Below are 25741 nucleotides of genomic sequence, written 5' to 3' on the forward strand. Positions count from 1 at the left end.
ATCAATTGAAAATTACTTTGTTGCAAATCAATTGTTCCTAAAAAGGCAATATGCAGGAAACTTCTAAACATTTTCACTTTATTCTACATAATGAATTCTTGGCATTTACTTCTTGGAAGAAAATGTATCATTAAATGTAAAGTTTAAGAATTAAAAATAAAGGGCACACTCAAAGCAGGTTCATCTGAGATAAGTAACCAACCACGTAATAGCTTTTGCCCCTCTATCATACACACAGATACACCAGTCTTTTTGGTGGAACTCTTATGAGCTGGCCCCCAGTCTGAGATCTGGCCTTCTCTGTGGCCCAAACTTGCATGAGGGGAACTTTTCAGCTGTAGTTCTCTCAAGCCTACACACTGTTTAATTGACAGGAGCCTAAAGCACGAAGGATCCCCCCCCCCCTTTCAGGCCAAAGGTCAGAAGCCTGCTTTGAGGCAGTCCACTGCTATGAGCACACCCACTCTTCTCATCTTCTAGAAATCACTAAGGAAAAATCTCTAGTTCCAGATGACAGAAAGTTCTATCTCAACAAATTGTTTATCCCTGGCTTTTACTCTCTGGCTCCTATTGGCCTTCCTCAATGCAACTTCTGATCCAGTCAACATATAGTTAGATGAGAACTACATGTACTGCAAAGAAAGTTTGGCCTATCTGAAAGGTCAACCATGAACATCTTTGTGTTTTTCCATTTTCCTTTGTATCTTAATTGCCTTCATCAACTGAATCACAATGGATATATACGCCTCAGTTCTGCTATGTAGGTAGAGCCAAATCAGTATGCAGTGACACTGTTACTGATGTGGATTTTTAGGTGAACAGTTCTCATCGTCACATCTTGACCTATCACTTTATCAGACATGGATCCTGCAAAAGAAGTAACAGCAACATTCCCAAATGGCAGCTGTTTTAATACCTTCAGGGATTTCTGCCGCTTCTCAGAATTCACAACCACGCTGACTTATTATCTTGACAGGAATTACACACCTGATTAAGATCTAAGCAAGATTTCACTTCTCTGTAACTGAGCTACGTTTACAGAATCACCACTTTGCTATTCACACTAAATGTATAAGGTCACTCTGGCAGGATTTCCAAAGAAAAGACCATCCTTTCTCTTTTGTTTAAATTTCAGGGAAGTCAACATTATCTAAACTGTGATATGGAAGTAAACGTTTAAAATGGACAGTATTGCCCACATTCATCCTTATTGTTTGTGGGGATGTGCAACACTTGTCATAAATACTAAATGTCATGCAGGCAAGGCAAGGGCACGGGCTGCTGGGATCAGATGCACTAAGAACAGAATTCTGTTATACCAAATCTTTGCTGGCTGCATGGCTGATGATGCTGTACTTGAGGCATCACTTCTTAAAGGCAGCAGGCTAGGTGGGTCGAAGTGGCAGATGGGAAAAGGTGGGGTATAAATGCGTCAATTAATAAACGCTGCATTTCCTTGCTTCTTTGCATTACGGCTGTGTTGTTATGCCTCCAGCACTATTTTGCCTTGTAATCTGCAGTAGCTCACAAAATAGAATTCTTGCTCATAAGACTCCACAGCCTAGAGGGAGTATTGGTCATAAACCCTAGAAATTGCTGGATCTACCTTTGCAGAGGAAGAACTATATCAGGTGGATGAGTACGCCACTGAAGCTAGAGTTGTTCCTATAAACTGACGGGTCTTTACAGGGTATGTGGTCACTCCCCGTTGACACACAGACCCAGAACAGACAGCACACATAGAGTTGTTTGCACATGATGCAGACAGGAAAGGCAAGATGGGGCCATGAGATATCACCCCACACAGGCATATTCCAGCCTGATGACAGTAAGGATCCAACTGTCCATAATTATGTCCACTCATCAGCAGAGCTATGGGAGAATTGATGGATCTAAAGATCTGCTAGGACTTTCCAGATGTTGTAAGAAGCAAACTGAAGTTTGGGGAATAAGGTCTTTTGTTGTGTAACAGAAAAAGTCTTTTGAGACAATGTGCATTCCAAAGTGGAAAATATTCTACTCTGATGTGAAGCTTCTGCTGCAGGGTCTTATGGGTAGCTGTAGTCGTCCCATGGAGCATATAGCCTTGAATTTCCAAACTCTCCAGAGGGTCACTGGTCATGCTGCCTTCTCCCGCCAATAGTTAGGCCTCTATTCTCGCCTTGTGTACGTTAAGTACCGTCAAGCCAGTTTGGTGTAGTGGTTAGGAGTGTGGACTCTAATCTGAGAGAACCAGGTCTGATTCCCCACTTCTTCACTGCTGAGTGACCTTGGGTCAGCCACAGCTTTCTCAGAGCTGCTCTCTCAAGAGCAGTTCTCGTATGAGATCTCACAGCCCCACCTACCTCACAGGGTTGTAAGTTGTGAGGAGAAGAAAGAAAAGGAGAGTGTGAGCTGCTCCAAGACTCTGAGTGAAGGGCAGGGTATAAAATCCAATCTCCCTCTCCCCGTGGTGACCGCATAAATTACTGATCTCCAAAATGTCCTACTGCTAACAGCCTTGCTCAGATCTTGCAAGCTGAGGATCATGGCTTCGTCTATTGACTCAACCCATCTCCTGTTCTCCTGCTGCCTTCCTAGCACTATTTTCTTTTCCAGTGCCTTAGCCACTGGATACATTGATCAAAGCCATACACAATATATCACAGCAACAGAGATATGGCCATGAACTTAAAACCACAACCAGCAAAATGTTGGGAAGTGGTAATCTGTTGCATGGTAAGTTTGAGGCTTGGTCCCATCTGTTTGACATCATCTGGAATGTGGTCAAATGTGGAAGATATCTTTTCCCAAGAGACATGTTGGTATCTAGCCATATATGCAAAATAGTAGGTCACATTTAATGGCTGAGGAATTGACCATCCTGCCCACAACATACAATATGGATGCATTTTCCTTATCAGAAGACACACAATGTGATGCTCATTTTCATCTGCCCTGACAGGCTTCTGCCATGATGGAATCAGAGGGATTGTGGGCAAACAGAAAATTCACACGGTTCCTGCTGTTGTCTTGCACAGTCTTTTCACTACTGGTGGAACACAAGCTGCCTCCCACCCCCACCCCCCATCGACTTCTTGGCCAACTTGAGCAAAGCTGGAAACACTAGCAGAACCACAGAAGTCAGAGAGGCACCATTAACAAACCAGAAGAATGGATCCTGTCCGATCTTTGGTAGGACATAAAATCTGTCAGTCACTGACTGTCCTGGTTCGAGACTTGCAAGTCTAGAATTATCAAGATGTTATAATTTAGTATGTGAAGAGAATGGTGCACCGCATCAAGATGAGCATGAAGTTTGTCAGACAGGTTACAACTGAGCTGTTGATAGCTCTTGGAGAAAGCTTTCAACAGACTCACAATTACATAGAACAGAGCCCAGGTGTTAGTACTCATATTGCATGGAGTTGATATGATGTAGTGGCACACTGTTCCCAGCCCCCTTTCTGCTCCCACTCACAAGATGTTAACAGGACAAAGTCAGAAACAATAACATGGATCTTGCTCAAAACTATGATGTTGAGGCTGACGGTGCTGAATCCAGTATCCACTCAGTAACATCCAGAGAAAAACCTCAGTACCAAGCATACTGGAGAGATCTCTGTCAAGTACTGAGCATCAGAAAGGACTCTCTCTCTCCCCTTAGGTTAAGAGGAGACATTGCTAGTGAATCCTCTGATTGTCCCTCAGAATAAAACAACCAATACCCTGGAAATAAGCCCCTATCAACTAAATGGGCTCCTGGGAGGAGAACGACATTCTAGAGAATGTCTAGGCTCTAGGATCTGTTGAGAGAGGTTGGAGACAGGAGAGCCAGAAGGCCAAAAGGGAGAATCCACTGCAGAAACAGATGGCGTCTACTTTTCCATCAGCTTTAGTTGGTGCTTCTCTTTGTGTGCCTTATTCTTCCCAGAAGTGGAAGATGACAGAGCCTAACACTCCTGACATCTGCACTTGTGCTGTTCTGGTGCATGAAGGCAAAACTTCTCCTGGTGGCTTAGTGGCCACAGACAGGTCAAAAGCTCTGGCATCAAGACTAAAAGAGGAGACACCAGCGCCAAGGCACATGGCTTCTGAGCGGCTGACCCCAGTCTTTGAACCAGAGGTGCGGAAGTATAGCAAAAGACTACTAGAAAGGGACAAAGAGGAAAGGTGGGAAAAAAACAACACCAATAATTGTTTTGTTAGTTTGAAGAGAAGAGCAGCCTTTGGAGATGGGCAGATGAACCATCTGCGCCAGGATGTGCACCAGGATGTCCTCTTTGGGCACATGCAATTGGAAACTGGTCTCTGAAGGAAAAGGATTTTCAGATCTAAAAGCAACAGTTGTGCACAAATGCAAAAACTCTTCAATTACATGTGGAGTTACAGACATTTCCCGTTGTTAGGAGATGGAGACTACACTCAGCACTGAGGAAGGACAGGATCAAAATATAATTATAATAACATCTTCTCCTATTAAAAATTTCAGCATTTCAAGTTAGAGTCTTTCATTTCCCTCTTGTGAGCAAAATGTATTTACATCTTTAAAAAAATGAAAAAACTGTAATACTACATAGAACAAAGTTTGCATCCAGTGGCACCATTAAAACCAACAAAGCTGATTTCTGGGTATAAGCTTTCACGTGCACACACACTTCAGCAGATGTGATCAAAGTCAGCCTTGTCTATTCAGATCAGCAGAGGGTCTCCAGAGACTCAGGCTGAGGTCTTCTGCCTGATCCTTTTAACTGGTGATGCTGGAAACTGAACCTGGACCTTCTGCATGCCAAGCAGATGCTCTGCCAGTGCACCACAGCCACTCCCCTCTCCTCCCTGCTCCTCAGAAGATAGCACAAAAACTGACGCAAAATGTGTTGCTATTTCTGCAGGCTGGGAAACCGGTGCGGTACCCAAAGGAACAGTTCACACAGTAAACGTGTGTGGCTCTTCAGGACAATTTGGCCCTGTCTGGGACTAGGAAGGAGCACCTACTGGCAGAAGAATATCGCAAAGGGAATGGAAACAACAAACAAGAACTTTAATCATGTGAAGGTTATTCACCGCAAAAAAACTGTGTTCCAATAAAAGTTGCTAAGCAATCTTATGGGTGTTTATGCAGAAGGAAGCCACAATGAGCTCAATCAGGCAAACTACAAGTGCGTGCAGGCTTGCAGTACAAGCTGTAGTATGGGCTCAGCTGGACTTACTTATGAGTAAAAATGCACAGGATTATGCCAGCAGGGAAGAGTTAACTCTGGACTGCAAGTCCCCCCTTTGTTCAACTTCTCCCCTACTGTTGCTGAACACGCCACAAACCCCAATCCCAAACTCTGCTAAACGACAGCCTCTGAGGTCTTCCCTTTTGCCCTCCACCCCACCCCGCAACCACACAGGTACTTAAACCACTGATATAAATGGGTCTGCATAATGAGCCTGACAATACAGTGCATCAGAACCAAGGGAAATACTCACTGCTAGCCTATGGGCAAGTTGCTTCGCCTGTAAATCAGTAAGACTGTTTATAAATCAGCGAGTTTCCCATTTAAGGGTAAAAAGGTAGTCGCCACAGCAAATTTCTTAAATAGTGCATTACTATATCTCTACCATATGAGATCACCAGCATCTTTCAACTTGAACTCATAACTTTTCCAGGGCACTTTCCCTTCAATCTATTTAGAACGCGTGTGTCAACTTAAAGATCACAAAAATAGGCAACAAATAAAATAAAGTGAGCTACAGGCAACTCACCATATTTGGCACACTGGTAACTGAGACACTCTTGATGTCTGCAGGAAAGGGAGACACCACACTATTGCCAATGCCTGGCTTAACTGGTAACGGAGGGTTCGTTCCTGTTGTTCCCATCTGCTGCCCTCCAGTCTGACTAAACTGTTGCCCGAAGGGACTTGTGTTACTGGCCATTCCCATCTGGAATGAAAGTAAGATTATTATTGTTAGTGTCTTCCACTCATCTAACTGCACACATAGACATTAATAAAGGTGGTCTAATTTATTCAGTATTCAATCCTGGGTAAGGACCAAACTGATTACATGCCCATGGTTTTGGAGTCATATACAATTTTGCAGCAAATTTAAGATGTTTTATCATCACCTTTTATATTTTTATACTTTTCCCACTATGTAGCAAAGTTGCAGAACAACTGCACAGCTGTGTAGAAATGAAATTGGAAGATTGTAACTCATTTTACTTGTACCTGGAATCTGAAGGACATTGTATCTGGAGAGGCAAGGTATAAATTTTCTAAATCACTACCATTTTGATAACTGGGCACTGCCTTCCCTCCATTCTACTGAGATAGGATGCTGATTCTAATAACATCTCCAATTGTAGGCAGTGATCTCCTCTTTCAATTTGGAGACTTCTGCAGTGTGCACCTATAAAATTACTACGTATGTCTACTACTAAGGAGCATAAGATTAAGAAAAAAACTCTTTAAAATGTTATAGAAGAAAAAGATAAACACTATTCTGCAACTACATACAGGAGAAAACAGTAAAGAATACTGAAGCACTTGCTCAAAGTCCATGCACTCAAAGTTTGTGTCGAGCGACGCAACAGTCCAACTTATAATATCTGATGAAGCTGAACACTTCACATGATGCTACTCAACATTAGGAAAAATTTCCAGACAAAGCAGTTCCTCAGTGGAACAGGCTTCCATCTTGGGAGGTGGTGGGCTCTCCTTCTTTGAAGGTTTTTAAACAGAGGCTAGATGGCCATCTGACAGCAATGAAGATCCTGTGAACAGGCAGATCATGAGAAGGAGGGCAGTGGGAGGCACGTGTGAATTCCCTGCATTGTGCAGGGGATTGGACTAGATGACCCTAGAGGTCTCTTCCAAGTCTATGATTTTATGATTCTATGATTCAATGATGCTCCACCACAGAGATGGATGTGCTGAAATTGTAGCTGCAATTTTTATAGCATGTTGAGATTCTGTCTGCAGATTTCATATCCTGGAAGGTAACTGCTGTGTGAATGCATTCTCTCAGCCATTTTGCCAGGGGTAACATTGACACCTTTTCTCATTAGGTGGAAAGCCAGAAAAACAATCAGACTTCCTTGAGGGTGGAGTTCTGATTTGGAGTCCACATAAATCCCAGGGTACATCAGTCTCTCTCTCTCTCTCTCTCTCTCTAAGATGAGCTGGTCTTGGGGCAAACAGAACATTCCTTCTGTTCCAAGGAACACAAAGTTCACCTTGAGTATAAAGGTGGGATCAGACATAATGCATAGCACCTGTACTACTGACACTTATCTTGCTGTTGTGTGACTACAATGACGAATAGGACTGGGAAGGAAGGTAGGGAGTTTGAGAAAGAGGTTTAATGTAATGGTTCAAATGGCTTCAGTAGGGACAGGGCTTTTTGTGTAGCAGGAACTCCCTTGCATATTAGATCACCCCCCCCCACCCCCGATGTAGCCAATCCTCCAAGAGCTTACAGTAGGGCCTGTACTAAAAAAAAGCCCTGGGTAGAGGGATTAAGGCATCACACAATGCTCCAAGAAAGAAACCAGTAAATCACTACAGGCCATGAAAGTGACACTATCCAAAGAAAATGTTTCCTGGGCATATAGCCTTCAGACAGAAATACAATCTAGGGAAAGAAGCACTATGTGATGAAAGACTACTACTGGTATTAGTCATCAGCCCTGAATGAGTCCATCCTGTATAAAACGAAGAATCAGAACAAGAATTACCTTCCCAGCTAGAACACCTTTCCTTTGGATCATTTCATGACACCTTTCATGATGCCAGCATCACCTTGGTTATTTCTCCCAAAAACGCTGTGCAAAAAGGCTTGTAGTTCAATCACCATGCAAATAAGTGTAGCCAGCTTAGGTGCAGGATCAGTCCCTACATCAACATGTCCTTCAAAGCTGGAATTCTCCATGACAGACAGGTTGATAGGTTGGAACACTATTGGCTTCTTGACAAGCGTGGAATGACGCAAACAAGTTGTTTTAGTTTTTAAACCCTGAAGGCACCTCCTCCTCAGAGCTGGGTGGCATTGAGAAGGGCCCTACAGAGGTATCCCCCCCCCCCCCATGCAGGAACTTTCATCGGCCTGCTCTGCTTCTTAGCCCACCTACTGAACTGTTAGACGCAATGCTCTTTTGTCAGCAAAACTGACCTTGGCACTGTTTTTGGAGGGCTGTGGTTTCCCAACCCCTGTCTGGAGCTCTGCAACATCTCTTTGGCTAGCAGCATGATTTGGGGACACCACCTCTAAATCCCTGCTGGGAGCCCACAGCTTTGGATGTTTCTGGACACACACTGTGGACAGATATCACAGGACCTATTAGCAGCATGGCTGAGGCAAGCAAAGAGCGAAAAGAAGAGAAAGCAAGTTCTCACTCTGTCTTCTTTTAAATGAAAAGAATAGTAGGAAGTATAGAAATGAAAGTGGCAGAGTGCAGGTAGTTCTGAAGAAAAAAGGAGCTGGGGAGTGCTCGTGCCACAGAAGGAAAAGAACTGGCAGAGGAAGGCGCCACCTAGGAACAGAGATGAAAACTGCACTCCACTTCCTGCTTACAGGAATGGTAGTATAAGAGAGTAGCCAGATATCAAAGTCATATTTCCCTCTTTTAGAGAAGAACTGATGCAATGCACCACAATGGGGAAGAAGATTCGCCTCTGGGTTACACAAGAGGGAATAAGAGTTAAACCTCTATCAAAATAGTTTGGATTACCAACAATGTTCCCTCTAAGCTGGGAGCAAAAATTCTACTTTGTGAGCTGCTGGCACTAAAATTGTGAACTACTGGCATTAAAGTGGTGAGCTACTGCATAAGTTAGTGTGTTCTGGGGTCCTCCTTCCTGGGCTAAGACAAAAATCTGTGAGCTAGCTCACGCTAACTCAGCTTAGAGGGAACACTGGTTACCAATAATTTTAATTGGGGTCACTTTATTGACAAGTGATGCTAATTCAGAGCTGCTCAATGCTTTGATTTAAGTAACTATTTATTAATATGTCAAAACTGGACACCCCACTTATTAACTGGACATCCCAAGACACTGCTACTAGTATGAACTTTAAAAAAGAAACATTACCTTTTAAAAACCACATATCTGAACAAATCATACCAAAGATGTCATCATCATTGTGCAGAAATTAAAAATACTTCCCTAGTCCACTATTAGAAAACAGGAGATTCTGTATCAGACATTCCATGTAAAACCAACAAAATCTGACAGAGCATTTACAACTTTTAGAAAGCCACTCTATATATTGAAATATGACTAAAAATCACATTTTAAAAAACCTATTACTAGGGCATGGTCACACTCCTCCAAAAATCTGTTCTAGATCACATTTCCCATGCAATGTGTATTCTTACTGCTGTAGAATAGGATGCATTTTTTCCTATAATAGTCACAGTAGCCTCATTTTAAGCTTAAAATCGCCTATAAAAACAACTGGATTTTAAAGATTATTTTTCTTTGAGTTACCAACCATGTCCTAAGCTACCAAACCAGCCCATTTTTAACATAATATTACCTTGTACTGATGGGAGATGTGGGATTTTATTTTTTTGTCTTTTACAGAAATCTGCCAGCCCCTAGCATCACATGTCCATGGATATAATAGCATGAAGCATGCAAGGTGAATCCATGTAGCAAAATCCACTGCTGGATCTGGTTTCGCACGTGACAAAGAGAACTTTTCCTCCCTCTCCCAATCATTAGAATGTGGGGTTGGCTGCTAGATGAGTGATGGCCCCAGCACAGACAGTTTTAGAAGAGAATTAGGAGGACAGACCTGCCAGTGGCTACAAGCCATGGGGGCTAAACGGAACCTTCACATTCAAGGCAAACCAGTGCTGGGAGGCAATGAGGAGAAGGTCTCCAGAGGAACTTGTTGGCCACTGGGTGAGACGGTGCAGGACTGGACGGACCACTGCTCTGCTCCAGCAGGGCTCCTCTTATGAAAGGCATAAAAGATATTCCTAATAAATGTATGGCTATCATAGAATGATGTATTTCTGCTAGTTCTGACATACCACGCTAGTGGTGGTGGAAAATGCTGTCAAGTTGCAGCTAACTCACAATGACCCTGAAAGAGACTTTCAGAGGTGGTTTTTGGCCCTTGCCTGCCTCTGCATAGTGACTCTGGACTTCCCTGCTGGTCTCCCATCCAAGGACTAACGAGGGCCGACCCAATGGAGAGCCAGTTTGGTGTAGTGGTTAAGTGTACGGACTCTTATCTGGGAGAACCGGGTTTGATTCCCCACTCCTCCCCTTGCAGCTGCTGGAATGGCCTTGGGTCAGCCAGAGCTCTCTTATCTCGGAGAACTGGGTTTGATTCCCCACTCCTCCACTTGCACCTGCTGGAATGGCCTTGGGTCAGCCAGAGCTCTCTTATCTGGGAGAACCGGGTTTGATTCCCCACTCCTCCACTTGCACCTGCTGGAATGGCCTTGGGTCAGCCAGAGCTCTCTTATCTGGGAGAACCGGGTTTGATTCCCCACTCCTCCCCTTGTAGCTGCTGGAATGGCCTTGGGTCAGCCAGAGCTCTCTTATCTCGGAGAACTGGGTTTGATTCCCCACTCCTCCCCTTGCAGCTGCTGCAATGGCCTTGGGTCAGCCAGAGCTCTCTTATCTGGGAGAACCGGGTTTGATTCCCCACTCCTCCACTTGCACCTGCTGGAATGGCCTTGGGTCAGCCAGAGCTCTCTTATCTGGGAGAACCGGGTTTGATTCCCCACTCCTCCACTTGCACCTGCTGGAATGGCCTTGGGTCAGCCAGAGCTCTCTTATCTGAGAGAACCGGGTTTGATTCCCCGCTCCTCCACTTGCACCTGTTGGAATGGCCTTGGGTCAGCCATAGCTCACTTATCTGAGAGAACCGGGTTTGATTCCCCCCTCCTCCGCTTGCACCTGCTGGAATGGCCTTGGGTCAGCCAGAGCTCTCTTATCTGGGAGAACCGGGTTTGATTCCCCACTCCTCCACTTGCACCTGCTGGAATGGGCTTGGGTCAGCCAGAGCTCACTTATCTGGGAGAACCGGGTTTGATTCCCCACTCCTCCACTTGCACCTGCTGGAATGGCCTTGGGTCAGCCATAGCTCACTTATCTGGGAGAACCGGGTTTGATTCCCCACTCCTCCACTTGCACCTGCTGGAATGGCCTTGGGTCAGCCATAGTTATCACAGAGGTTGTCCTTGAAAGGGCAGCTGCTGTGAGAGTCCTCTCCAGCCCCACCCACCTCACAGGGTGTCTGTTGTGGGGGAGATTGTGAGCCGCTCTGAGACTCTTCGGAGTGGAGGGCAGGATATAAATCCAATATCATCATCTTCTTTTGCTGCTACCACCATTTAAAACACATCCACACAGACTTCAAAACTGCTGCAGCTGCTGCACATCATGCAAATTTCAGCCAATGATGTTTTAATATCTTTTCCTTACCAGTAGCTTTGAACATATATGAAGCTGCCTTATACTGAATCAGACCTTTGGTCCATCAAAGTCAGTATTGTCTACTCAGACTGGCAGCGGCTCTCCAGTGTCTCAAGCTGAGGTTTTTCACACCTATTTGCCTGGACCCTTTTAGTTGGAGATGCCAGGGATTGAACCTGGGACCTTCTGCTTACCAAGCAGATGCTCTACCACTGAGCCACCGTCCCTCCGCTTATTTCACTTTTAATTTATTCACAAATGATTCAGAGTCAAAGTGAAGCAGTTCGATTTTATGAATGACTCCAGATTTTCAGGATGTGAAAACCCAGACTACTGAGCTCCAAAACAACCTCTCCATTCTGGAACAGAAAAAAATCAATCCAAAAATTTTCCTTTATATCTAGATGGGATATGAATTAACAGTGATTACCCAGGTAAAACAGCTTGGGGTTGCAGTGAATAGCTCAATGAAAAAGAAGGTTCAAGATGAAGCAATGGCCAAAAAGGAACATAACAGGACAGACATTTGTAAGAAACTGACTGAACATAAAATGACCTGGGTCATAACACATCTGGAATACAGTGTATAGTTCTGGCTTCCCCACTGCTAAAACTCAACTGAAGTCTCAGGTGCTGCTGGTGGCTGATAAAGTAGCTTATCGAAAGAGCTAGCCAGATTTTGATGGGTTGCCATTCCCCTAACGGAACAGAGCTTCACTGCTTGGAGATTCTATTCAATTCGGGCCTGCAGACAGACAGTCAGTTTCTTCTGCAACTCACAGCTTTTGGGTCAACTCTACTTTGCTCACCAGCTATGGCCCCTCCTTGGGAGGCATGATTTAGTCCATTAGCCATGCTCCAACATCCAGGTCAGACCGCTGTAATGCATTCCATGTAGGTATGTCTTTGAAGATAGCACATGGTACAAAATGCATGAATAAGAATGCTAACTAGTTCAAGCTTATAAGACAGAATAGGTTGTTCACCTGTAAGTGTTGCCCTCCAAGTGATCACCTGTGCACGTACACAGGTGAGATTTGTGCCTGTGAGGACTCTGATTCACAACATTTCAGAGATGGTCCAAAAGGAAATGCACCCCAGCAACAGAAGACTGAATGCTGTTCCTTGTCCTGATGCCTTAAGAGTTTCCTCTGCCGCACACATTCCTGGCCCTGCATTTCATGTTGGTTTTTATACTAATTCTGCTTGTGTTCTCTGGTTTTATGCTGACACTTCACTTTGCTTTAGTTTTATATTGCTAACTGGCTTTTCAAGGTGTCCTACCTCACTAATTAGTTGCATTTATTGCTGCTTACTTAACCCGTTAATATTTTTTGTTATGTAATGCTTTTAACTGGAATTCCCTCCCATCTCTCTGAAGCCATCAATGAAATCGTTCCCTGGTGTCTTCTCTGTTCCTGGCGCAAGTTATCCCACTGCTACACTACGGAACTCAGAGGGATGAAATGGGAGCTCAGATGACTAGAGCAAGTTTGGTGGCATGCTCATGACGAAGCTGCAAGAGCATCTCATAGGACGTTTACAACATCCTGAGGTGGCAGTGAAGGCGACTAAAAATGAATTTTATGCAGCCTCCATTGCATCTGCCAGCTCTCACTCAGCACGACTATTTAGGGGAATTAGATCTTTAACTTCTCTCACTTAGAGAACTCAAACTATTAGGAATTCAACCATTAGCTGTGAGGCTTTTGCAAGCCTCTTTGCAGATAAAGTCTTGTTGTGCCACCATGAACTCTCAGTCAGTATTAATACAGTAAGGGAACTGGAGGCCCCTTGGTTGTCCTTGGATTTGAAAAGGCTCTTGAGTGATGTTGACAGGATTCTGGGTGCTGTTAGGCCAACTACATGCCCCTTAGACCCGTGTTGCTCATGGCCAGTGAAAGCCAGTGGTGAAGGGATATGGGGCCCACTGGCAGACATTATCAATCTGTCCCTGGGTTCAGGGGGGCTGAAAGAGGCTGTGGTTGTGCTGCTCGTGAAAAAAACCATGTTGGATCCTATGGATCCTTCCAATCTTTCATCTCTGGGCAAGGTAACTGAAAGAGGGGCAGAACAGCTCCAGAAACTCCTGGATGACACATCACAATTGCATCAATTTCAGTCCAGTTTCTGACACGGAATGGAGATGGTTTTGGTCACCCTCAGATGATCCTTGCAGGCAATGCTGATTCTGTGAATTAGGCAGATCATGAGAAGAGGGCAGGAAGGGCTGCATCAGTGCTTAGTTCTTGTGGCCCAGGGGAATACTGATTGCCACTCTGGAGGCCAGTTTGGCAGGAGATCCTGGAGAGTTTTGCCATTTTCTGCACATGGAGCAGAGTCCAGTGGGGATGTATTGTGTGTGGGGGGGGGGGAGTATTTGTGAATTTCCAGCATTGTGAAGGGACTAGATGACCCTGGAGGCCTGTTCCAATCTGGATCCAGACAGTTTGCTTGATCTTACAGTTGCATTCAACATGGTCGATCACAATCTTTTGACACACCACCTGGCTGACATAGGAGTCCATGTTGTAGTCTTACAGTGGCTTACTTCATTTCTCAATGTGGGGACAGAGTAGCACTGGGTGAGAGGTGGTCAACTAGGCACCCATTGATATGTGGGGTTCCTCAGGGGGCAATCTTCTCCCCAATTTTATTTAACATCTACATGTGCCCATTCACCCAACTGATGTGGAGTTTCAGACTGGGATGACACCCAGCTATACCTGTTAATGGGTGGCTGGCCAAAAACTGCTCCTGTGAATTTTGGAGGGTTTAGAAGCGATGACAAGATGGTTAAAGCAGAGCCAGTTGTGACAGAGGTTCTGTGGCCGGGTGGGGGGAAGGGACATGGATTTGGGAGGCCAACTCTCAGCTCCTGATAGTGTGCCTTTATTACCAGTGCTGACTGTCAAGAACCTGGGTGAGATTCTGAGTGCCTCCTTGTCAGTGGAGGCCCAGATCACAAATGCTGACAGACTGGCATTTTCCCTGCTGTGGCAAGTCAGACAACTGGCTCTATCTCTGTCTTGCCCTGACCCAGCTGTGCTAATCCCATCATGGACACCTCCAGGCTGTAACTTGCTCTACAAAGGGCTGTCCTTGAAGCTGACCCAGAAACTCCAGCTGATCAAGAACACAGCCATGTGGGTCCTTACTGGGACCCCTGCATGGCATATATTCAGCCTGTGCTGTGCGAGCTACACTGGCTTCCAGTGGAGTACCAGATCAGGCTCAAGGTTCTGGTGCTAACTTTTAAAGCCCGGAATGGTCTGGGACGCATGTACCTTCAGGACGACCCTCAGAAGAGCTTTATGCTCAGGAGATAAGAACTTCTTGGTGGTCTCCAGCCTGAGGCACATCTGGCTGTCCTCAACTAGGACCAGTGGGGTTTTTGCCATGGTCCCGCCTAGCCATTCATACCTCTGCAGGACTTGTTGCAGTTCCGCAGGACATGTAAGGCAGAGATGTTCAACCAGACATTTGGCTGAAGACAGCGATGGTCTTCCACCTAGATTGGCTTAGGCTGTTGTAATTGATGGACCTCCTGTGTTGTAACACTGATGGATTCCTAGTGGCACCTGAGTTTTTTTGGCCACTGTGCGACACAGTATTGAACTGGATGGGCCATTGGCCTGATCCAACACGGCTTCTCTTATGTTCTTATGTATTTTTAATTTTGAAACTTCTTGTAAGACTAATTTTTACCACTGTTGTACACTGCCCTGAGCCTGTTTTTCAAGGAAGGGTGGCCTAAAATCCAAGTTAATAAATAAATAAAAATAATCAATTAATTGTGAGTCCAGCTGAGAATCAATTCATTGCAACTGCAGGATATAAAAACTTCAAATAAAATAAATATCACACACAATACTGGAAAGCTGGAAAAAGTGTGGAAAAGGACAACAAAACGATCAAGGGGTGGGAACTCCTCCTCCATGTGGATGGGCTAAACAGGCCCTGCAGGGAAAACGACAGACTGCTGCTTGTTACCAACAGCTGGTAGCTAAAGCCTCTCCACTGCAACCTCGGGGATCTGCACAACCTCTCCCAGAAGATGGCACTTCCTTCTCTCAGGGGGGCGGGGGGAGAGATAGGGCCAATCACTGCTCACAGACGGCCACCCAAACTGGAACAGCTATTCACCAGGGAGCTAGAAATCCCGAGACTAGCCCCAGTAACAAGCTCTGCCCTCTCATACACACAAGCGACACTAGCTCTGCACCGAATCACACCACATCTTCTCCCTGGCGCACATCAGCAATGCTCTTCTGTCATTTATGCTGGCCGAACTGCAGAGTGACATAAATCAGACCTTAAAAATGGAATCATAACACTGTGGAGAATTTCAACTCTCTAGACTATTTAGTGAAAGATTTGAAGGCTGCAGGCTTCAGCAGGGCAGGCTCCTAGGGAAACACTGCTGGGACGGAACTCATATGCAGATCTGATACTATCAAAACTGAACTCAATAGGGACTTGTGATAGGGTTACATATCTAGAAAAATGGTTCATCATACATTTATGTACACTGTCCTGTTTCCCTCCTGTTTTACCCGTTCAGCCCTAGCTGAAAGTGGTCCACAAGCACGCCGAGTGGACTGTTTATTATTTTGCTAGCTCTTTTTCATATGCACTCTTCTTGGTGTTGTGGGAAAGGGAGTGTTCTCAGACCTCCACCTGCCCCCACCCCCCAATTTGCAGTTCTGAGTATAAATTTCATCCTGCATTAGTTTTCATGTTTCTTCTACTTTCCTGTTGTTGGTTTGGAGCGTCTCGCACCCACTCTCTGAGTGAACTAATTACTCTTTCATTTGGATCTTGCTATACACTGGCCTCTTTAGAATGCCACCCCCCTTCTGATGTATATAAAATCATGCCTAATGGATGTATGCTCCCATTCTTCTGAGAAAGTGAGCTCTGGCTCACTAAAGTTTATGCTGAAATAATTTTCCAGCAAATATCCCGTATCTGCTTAAGGCGCTACTGGACTCCTGTGGCATTCTTATTAAATCCCTATTTCAGAACAAACCCGATGTTTGGCAGCTGCCCCTTAAAACTGAAACAATGACTTACAAAGTAGATGTCACGCGTGTTTTCAAAAATAGTGATATCTTAGCGTTCCAGTGAAAAGAGTTTCCCTCTACTGTGCTTATGCAGCCAGTTTCTCTGCCCTCTTCAGCTGAGCAAACTTTTCAGTCATTTGGGTTATCTCTACAACAGTCCCTACCTGTAAAGAAAATTTACACAGATCTGGATACAAATCAAGGAACGTGGAGAAATGCCTATGTAGGAAAAAAGGTACCGTGATGTGGTCCTAAACTGCCTCAAGACTGGAACATCATCTATTATTTCATTCACTCATTGGTGCTTGTGCTGAATGGCTCCCACACCTCCTCTTCACTGACACAAGGGAGGAGGTCCTAAGCAATAGCTGGTCTTGTTAGACTGTTGGATTGAAAAGGGAGACTCAGGCCAAGCCAAGGGACTGAAAGCAGCCTCTCCCAGAAGACGAAGCTTCTGTCTTTGCTTCAGGTTGGTCACTCAGAGGAGACCAGGTGGCTCTATTGCTCAGAGGAGCAGATTTGGGCTATCTCCACCACATCTATCACGAGCTTAAATTGCTTACTTTATCAAGTCACAACCTTTTCTTGTATAATTATTGGAAATGGAAACATGTTCTCATACTACCTTTTCTGTCCAACAGATTCAGAAACACATGGGGGCAACTGCTGATAAGTAACGCAAGCACAGTATTTCTCTACGACAAATTCAGCCATGAGCGCTCTCGCTTTTCCCTCTACCTGGTACTCTTATATCAAGTTTTGATGTAACATCGTTTGGAGCACTGCATGAGTTTTGGAGACCCCATGCAGAAAACCACAACCTGATGTAGTGGTTAAAAAGGCAAATGTGATTTGGGCTGTACCAACAGAAATACAGTGCCAAGATCATGTGACGGTATTACTTTACTCTGCTCTAGTTAGACCTTACCTAGAATATTGTGTTTAACAAGGATATAGACAAGCTGGAACGTGTCCAGAGGAGGGCAACAAAGCTGGTGAGGGGTGTGGAGACCAAGTCCTATGAGGAAAGGTTGAAAGAGCTGGGCATGTTTAGCCTGGAGAGGAGGCGGCTGAGAGGTGATATGATCACAATCTTCAAGTACTTGAAGGGCTGTCATATAGAGGATAGTGTGGAATTGCTTTCTGTGGCCCCAGAAGGTAGGACCAGAACCAATGGGTTGAAATTAAATCAAAAGAGTTTCGGCTCAACATTAGGAAGAACTTCCTGACCATTAAAGCAGTTCCTCAGTGGAACAGGCTTCCTCCTTGGGAGGTGGTGGGCTCTCCTTCCTTGGGGCTTTTTAAGCAGAGGCTAGATGGCCATCTGACAGCAATGCTGATTCTGTGACTTAGGCATATCATGAGAAGGAGGGCAGGAAGGGTTGCATCAGTGCTTAGTTCTTGTGGTCCTTTCTTACACACCCAAGGAAAAGCTGATGGCCACTTTGGGGTCATGCAGCAATTTTTCTCCAGGCTAGTTTGGCAAGGGATCCTGGAGGGTTTTGTCATCTTCTGTGCATGGAGCAGAGGTCAGTGGGGATGTGTGTGTGCAGGGGGATTTGTGAATTTCCTGCATTGTGAAAGGGGTTGGACTAAATGACCCTGGAGGTCCCTTCCAATTATATGACTCTATGAAAAAGAACTGGAATATGCCCAAAAAAGTGTGACCAAACAGATTAATCCAAAACTAAGGAAGAACTCACAGAATACCTTTTAAAAATAATCAGGGCTTTTTTTATAGCAGGAACTCCTTTGCATATTAGGCCACACGCCCTTGATGTAGCCAGTCCTCCTGGAGCTTACAGTAGGCCCTGTACTAACAGCCCTGTAAGCTCTTGGAGGATTGGCTACATCAGGGGTGTGTGGCCTAATATGCAAAGGAGTTCCTGCTACAAAAGAAGTCCTGATACCAAAATGAGACAAAATTGTGTGCAATATTCCAAGTTAACCAGAACTCTTCAGCAGGTTGAATCTTACAAAAAGTAAGTGGACAAGATGTAAGTGGACAAGAGTAGTGACAAGATGTCTCATGTCATGATCTTAAGCTACACCGGCATCATTTTAAATCTGCATACCAGCTCAAAATTTTACACAAGATGCTGCCAAGACTAGGCCTAAGACTGTGTGCTCCTGCTGTTGGACTTGAAGAGGAACTGGTTGGCCACCATGTGAGACAGGATGATGGACTAGATGGACCGTCACTGGTTTTATTCAACAGGGCATTTCTTATGTTCCTGTATCCCCCCACATTTGATTTTTGAAACATCCAGCCTGCTGAAAAGTTCTAGTGAACTTAAAAGCTGCACACTGCTTTGTGCCATTTCAGCTTGTCTAATATATATTTTACACGCACATACTAATAATGTGGCATTGCTCTTGTTTTTGGATTTTGCTTTGGAACAACACAGTTGCATAAAATGTCTTCAGACTGATAAGACTGGGCACTTTCCCTATAAAGAAAAGCTAAACAGATTTTGGCTTTTTCGTTTAGGAAGAAGAGCAAGGCATGACAATGACTTACAAAATAATGCAAGGTGTGGAGAAAGGGCTAGAGAAAACCTCTTCACTTGCTTCCAATAATGGGCAGTACATTCAGAACAGACAAAATGTGTCTTTACTCAACAATCAATAAAGATCGTACTGCCACTAGAGTAGATGGACTAGACATACCCAGGGCAAACAGGGCTGCAATCCTATGCATGCTTACCTAGGAAGAAACCCCACTGAATAAAATGTGTCTGCTTCTGCAAAGATGATTAGAACTATTGGAACAACTGTTAGCCTTGACAGCTCAAGGAATTGTTGTTCAGAGGCTCTGAACCTCTGAAGAGCAGCGGCTGGAGAAAAAAGGAGAGGGAAGGCTGGACTTCCATGTACTGCCTGGGGACTTCCTGAGATGCATCGGGCAGGCTACCATTTATTTAGATAATTCACACTTCACATTTCATCCCTTTAAAAACTTCCAACAACATTTTTTAAAACCCTATTTCAATTAAAATCCACATCACTAAAAAACAGGCTACCCTGTAGGAATGAGGGAATGGATACTGGACTCTGTGGGCCTTTGATCTGATCCAGCAGAGTTCTCAATACATTGCAGTATCCTTCCTTTTGCTCAGCTCAAGATGGATAGCCGTGTTTGTCTGTCTGTAGTAGTAGAAAGGAGTAAGACTCCAGTAGCACCTAAAAGACTAACAAAATTTGTGGCAAGGGATGAGTTTTTGTGAGTTGCTCAGCTGTTCATCTAGCCACACTCAACACATTTCAAATTGTCAGGGGAGCATGAGAGGAAAAGTACAGATTAGTTATGCCAGCAGGTGGAGGGCTCATAGCACAATCCAAGTGGCCTGCCAACAACAGTAGCTACTGATCAAAAGCTATTGCAGTACAAATAAGGTGAAATAATCAAAATATACATCTGAGTCAACTAATACTCTCCTTTCTGGTCACAGCAGATCATACACACAAGCTGCTAAGGGTTTATTTCCCCCAAATCAAGATTCCTCACAAAAAGTGGAATTCAACTGAGCATCATGCAGAGATGGGTTAATGTGCAGCCTCCGCAGGAACATGCCAAACATGACTCTCTGCTGCAGCCCTCTGAAATTATTCCATACCATTACACACAAATCCAATCACGTTAAATGTTTTGTTTTCTGCTTTGCTGTGGCAGAGGGCTACTTTTGTGGTTTGTGAGGGCTACTTTTGAGGAGTTCCATTTTAAACACAATTCATCATTACTGTGAAGTACAGAGTATTGTTCCATTTCTCTTCTAAAGCAGAGACATCCCTAACCCTCGCTACCTGCTCTCTCTGTACTTTAGGGCTTTTCTTAAATCCACCACCCCTTAATCTGTGACACATGAAGCTGCCTTTGACTGAATCAGACCCGCCTTGGTCTACCAAGTTCAGCCTTGTCTACTCAGAAAGGCAGTTGCTCTCCAGGAGCTCAGGCAAAGAAGGGTCTTTCACATACTTCCTGCAGAGGCTGCACATCACTTTTAAGTAGTGATCTCAGGGATTGAACCTAGGACCTTCTGAAGGCCAAGCAGATGCTCTATCACTGTGCCACAGCCCCTCCCCAAACAAGCAGTCAGCTGCAAATACACAAGCCTCAGTACTTCCTTTGCGATGGATGCTTCACAAAGACCACTCTGCCCCACTCATTCCACCACAGGTCCAAGTTTACAAGATGCTCAATAATCACTTCTTCCCCTGTTGTGTGCCACTAAGCAAGCAGCATTAACAGAGCTACCAGCCCAATAAACAGCTTTTCATTTACAGCAACTGAGGCAGCGAGGGCTACTCATGACAAACATGTTTAACTGTGACCTGCCAAAAATGATGAAGGAGCACAGGTCACAAAAAGTCAAAACTTCCCAGGTACCCAGAAATGCCACAGAAACTGCTGGACCAAGACTCAGACTGCCATGTTGAATCTAGCAACAAGGGCTGCTTGTGGGAAAAGTGGTTTCAGTTGGGTAGCCATGTTGCTCTGGGACCAGCCCTGAGTCCACTCTTGGGGAGGACGGGTTACAAATAAAAAATAAATTAATTAATAATAAACAAAGTTTGAGCCAAGCGGCACCTTAAGGACCAACAAAGTGTGCTGATCACTGTGTGACGCAGAGTGTTGGACTGGATGGGCCACTAAATTCCGGGCGTAAGCTTTTGTGTGCACGCACACTTCAGTGCTTGCAGACGAAAGCTTCTACCCGGAATTAACTTTGTTGGTCTTAGAAGTGCCTGACTGGACTTAGACTTTGTTCTGTGGGAAAAAATGGCAAGAGAAAAACACACATCAGGTTTTAGGACAAAAAGAGTATACCCACATTATCACCAGATCATAATTCCAAGAAATTACTCCCCCAAAGTCTCTGTTGTGAAAAAATGCACGTAGCCCTCTTTCTACAGAAACTCATAATAATAACAATAATAAGTTATTCAAATAATACACCAGAGAGCAAATGATCCCCATCACCCCATCTTCAGCATTCAATAAGATTAATTCCTTTTAACAAAACTGCAATGATACTGCCACGTACTTTTGCCATGGCTCCTGCCTGGGTTGGGTTCAGCCCCGTGTGACTTGCCATTTGGGGAGACACCTGTGTTAAGGTGTCTGTTAGCACACTGCCAGCATTCCCCTGCATGGCGGGTGTCGTGTACTGCATTCCAGCGCCTCTTCCTCTTCCAGCTGGCCCAAGGGATCCATTCAACACCTGCCCTTGTTGGGCCTGATTCATTAAACCGTGGCCAGAATTAGTGTTGAGAAGACCTGGATGGGCCTGGCTGAAACCACTGTTTATACACATCCCAGATCCTGCCTGAGAGGTTGCTGAGCTGCTTGTCACCATCCCTACTTGCTTCTGTGGCTGAGAGCTCAAGGGTTGAGTCGCTGGTGTGCTGGGCCCAGATGTACTGACTGGCTGCTTGACCAGAGCGGGTGCAGCAGTGTCTGCCTGGTTCAAAGGATTCTTGCCCATGGCACCTAGATTGCCAATGTTCACGCTGTTTGGCTGCCCTTGGACTTGGCTGTTGACTCCTTGTGGGACCTGGTTACTGGCGCTCACATTTACAATTCCTGGGTTTAAAGAAGAACCGCTTCCTCCCCTCAGAAGATCAGAAAGTTGCTTGTGTTTAGAAGCTGCATCTGGAACGTGGTTCCCACTGCTGTTTAAAAGATTCAGCTCTCCATTAGGGATCAACTCATCTGGAAGATCATTTTCCAGTTCAAACAGAGATCTAAAATCTGCAATGATAACAGAGTTTGATGTAAGTCATAAATCATTAATATTTCCAACAGTCCATTCTCTATGCAGCTACTCAGGAACTATTAGCACAAAACAAGAAATGTGGAATCTTTATTTAAATACTCTGCTTTCTCTAACTGGCGGCAGTCGTGAGACACTTTCATAAGCAGTCATATATATTTTCAATTACTTTTAATGTATACTACTGCTTAAATTCAGGATATAGCGGAAGCAGGAAAAAAGCATTTCAGTGAAAAATGTACATGGAAGAACAAGAAAAACAGTAAAGTAGCAGAGAAACAAAAACCTTGGTTAAATAGACTAAATAACGTGGTCCTTAACTGTATAAAAGGCTTTGAATTTTCATGCAAATAAAGCTAACATGTTTTTCCACAATTACTGCAAGATGGTACTCAATCCTGAACTTGGATATTACCTCTGTTTACCTTTTAATTATGCAGAAGTTATCAAAGATGAAGATTTCAACTATTTGCTTTTTTCCTCTAACAGCTACAGTGAAAGCATCATAGGAAGAAAGACTTCCCAGTGCCTCACCAGAAGACTACAGTGCAGGGGGAGGGGCATTTCAGTCTCTTAGAGGGATATTTTTCTTTGATTCCCTGAATTTCAGCAGCACAGTTTGTGTGTACTACAACAAAACTGTGCCACAACAAAGATACAAAAGAGCTTTAGTTCTTTTTATGGAAAGCAAAGTTAACTCAACCAAAACCACGTTCAAACCAACATTCCCTGTAATCCCACCCTGCTCCTGGACTCAAATGTCAATACTGAGTCCTGCACTCCATGCCAATCAGCAGTCAACTCTATTGAACTAAATCTGCTACATTTGCCAGAAACAGAAACATAAATGAAAACCGCAAGCATGCTCTCAATGAAACCTGTGCATGTGCAAAGTCCATCCACAGCAACAGAACATTAGAAACAATTCAACAAAAAAGGGTGAAAAGCCAAGACCACATCTCACCTTCAACAAGAAGCAAAAAAGCGAGTTCTTGAACCTTGCAAGAAAGGGGTCATGTTCCCAAGGATCCTGTACTAAATTGGGGAAGAGTATCCCCATCCCATTATCCTGTTTTTCCTCCAAGTCCAGAAGGCATACACAGTTGTTCCCTCCTCACAATACTCTCACAACCACCCTATGAGGTAGGTTACTGTTCCTAGATCTCCCCAAGTTCTAGTCCAACTGTGACCACACACAGGAGCTCTGCAACACTCCAGCAGTTCACACACTTAGTTAAATAAAGCCCACTCCTTCCCAGTATGCTCAGGCTGACAGAGCTGTTCACTTCTCTCCCAGACTCAACATCCAAGCACCACTCTCTGCACTGCACTTTGTAGCTGGGGATCACCACAGGCCCCCAGCCAGCTTGCAGTTCTCAATCCACAGGAAAACTGTGCTTCTCTTCTACCCTCTCAATGCTCCAGTCTGGAGGTGCAAGGAATCCCCCCCCCCCCCGGCCTTCCATAGGCTGGGCACTGTCACAGCAAGCATAGTTCAAACCTTAACTTCAATACAAATGATCCCAAAAACAAAACAGATATTCTTTCAGCTCCCACAACACCTCATATTTGCACTTCAGTCAATGCTTGTTCAGCACAGAGGCACAAGCAAATGGCAGGTGCACAGAAGTGATGCTCCAAGAGTGACATCAGGAGCAACATTTCAACATGCCCTCAGTGCCACGTTTCAGGCATCCCCTTCCCTGCACAAGCGACTCTCTCCCAGCAGCTGCCTTCACAATAGCACCCAAACCCTTTCCAAAGGTTTCCCAGCGGTATTCCACGCAGAATCCCACCTGGTGTCGCTTGTGATTCGTGCTAGATGCAGCCTAAGCGAGACTTTCCTCCACCCCCTGCTCCTGGGGACAGGGAAGAGCGGGGTGTGCGGCTCGGCCAATTGTGTCTGGGCCCCAAGGCAGGGGAGCGCTGTGGCCACCAGCCGAGGGGAATGCTTGCGCTTGCACTGACAGGACACAAGCGGCACGTGGGGTGCAAGAAGCCTGCAAAGGCTGTCCCCTTCGCGGCCAGAGGCCTGGCGGCGCCGAGAGCCCCTCTGGCGGGAGTGCGAAGAAGGCCGCTCACCTGCGGCGGGGTCCGAGGCGGGGAAAGCCGGGCGGGGAGTTGAGCTTGGCCCGCTTGGCGGTGGGCGGCCCGTCCAGCAGGTTCTCGGCCATGGCGCGGCGGCGCTCGGGCGGCGGGGCCGTGGCTGGCGCGGGGGCCCCTCAGCGGGCTGGCGCCGGCAGGCCCCTCGGCGGCCCCCCCATGCCCGGCCGCGCGCGCAGCCCCGGAAGGACGGGCCTCCCTCCCGCCCCGCCCCCCGCCGCCGCCTCCCGGGCCGGGCGGGATCCGGCTCCGCGGCAGGCAGGCAGGCAGGCCACAGGGCGCGGCGGCGAGAAGGCCTCAGCAGGCCGGGCCGGGAGGGAGGGAGGCGGGCGAGGCGAGGCCCGGCGGCGGGAGGGCGGCCCTGCTGCGGTGGCGGCGGCGGCCGCGGGAGCCCCGCTGCGGCTCCGGCTCGGCCCCGCTCCCCGCCCACGACGCGCTCCGGCTCCGCGACAAAATGGCGGCTGTTGATTCCTCAATTAAAAAAAAGTTTTTTTTCCTCTTCTCTTTTCCAGCGAGGGAAGGGCGGGGCCTGGCGGGGCCTGCGCCTGACGTCACCGCGTCCGCGCGCCCCGCCCCCTCCTGCTCCCGCCGCCGGAAACGCCCGAGCGCTGCCGGACTCTGCCGAGACAGGGGGACCCGCGGACAGTGCCCAGAGAGGACGGCAGCGCCGCGCAGGAGGGAGGCCAACGGGACGCCCCGCCGCCGCCGCCTCTGCCCTGCCGGGGGATGGAAGGCCACTCCGGAGGAGAACGGGGACGCCCTGGCCTCCCTCCCTCCCGCCTGGCTGAGCTGCAGCCCCCCCTCCCGGCCTCCCTCCTCCCCCCCGGAGTTGGCAGCCCCCCTCCCTCCTCCTCCCCCCCCGGAGTTGACAGCCCCCCTCCCTCCTCCTCCCCCCCGGGAGTTGGCAGCCCCCCTCCCTCCTCCTCCCCCCCCCCGGAGTTGGCAACCCCCCTCCGGCCTCCCTCCTCCTCCCCCCCGGATTTGGCAGCCCCCCTCCCTCCTCCTCCCCCCCGGAGTTGACAGCCCTCCCTCCAGGTCTCCCTCCTCCTCCCCCCCCCGGAGTTGGCAACCCCCCTCCGGCCTCCCTCCTCCTCCCACCCGGAGTTGACAGCCCCCCCTCCCTCCTCCTCCCCCCCCCCCCGGAGTTGACAGCCCCCCTCCCTCCTCCTCCCCCCCGGAGTTGACAGCCCCCCTCCCTCCTCCTCCCCCCCGGGAGTTGGCAGCCCCCCTCCCTCCTCCTCCCCCCCCCCGGAGTTGGCAACCCCCCTCCGGCCTCCCTCCTCCTCCCACCCGGAGTTGACAGCCCCCCCTCCCTCCTCCTCCCCCCCCCGGAGTTGACAGCCCCCCTCCCTCCTCCTCCCCCCCCCCGGAGTTGACAGCCCCCCTCCCTCCT

General features: G+C 46.7%; 1 protein-coding gene across 1 annotated transcript in view; it reads right to left on the minus strand.

The window, feature by feature from the left end:
* Positions 1-24419, minus strand: part of CREBBP (CREB binding protein) — a 92714-nt gene extending 68295 nt beyond the window's left edge. Inside the window, exons 1-3 of the mRNA XM_060260667.1 lie at positions 24328-24419; positions 21517-22234; positions 5731-5910 (exon numbers count right to left, since the gene is read on the minus strand). Of these exons, the coding sequence (XP_060116650.1) occupies positions 5731-5910; positions 21517-22234; positions 24328-24419 (990 nt within the window). The remainder of the gene's footprint in view (positions 1-5730; positions 5911-21516; positions 22235-24327) is intronic.
* Between the last annotated feature and the right edge of the window lie 1322 nt (positions 24420-25741).

This window comes from Heteronotia binoei, chromosome 20, assembly GCF_032191835.1.
Source record: "Heteronotia binoei isolate CCM8104 ecotype False Entrance Well chromosome 20, APGP_CSIRO_Hbin_v1, whole genome shotgun sequence".
NCBI classification, from domain to species: Eukaryota; Metazoa; Chordata; class Lepidosauria; order Squamata; family Gekkonidae; genus Heteronotia; species Heteronotia binoei.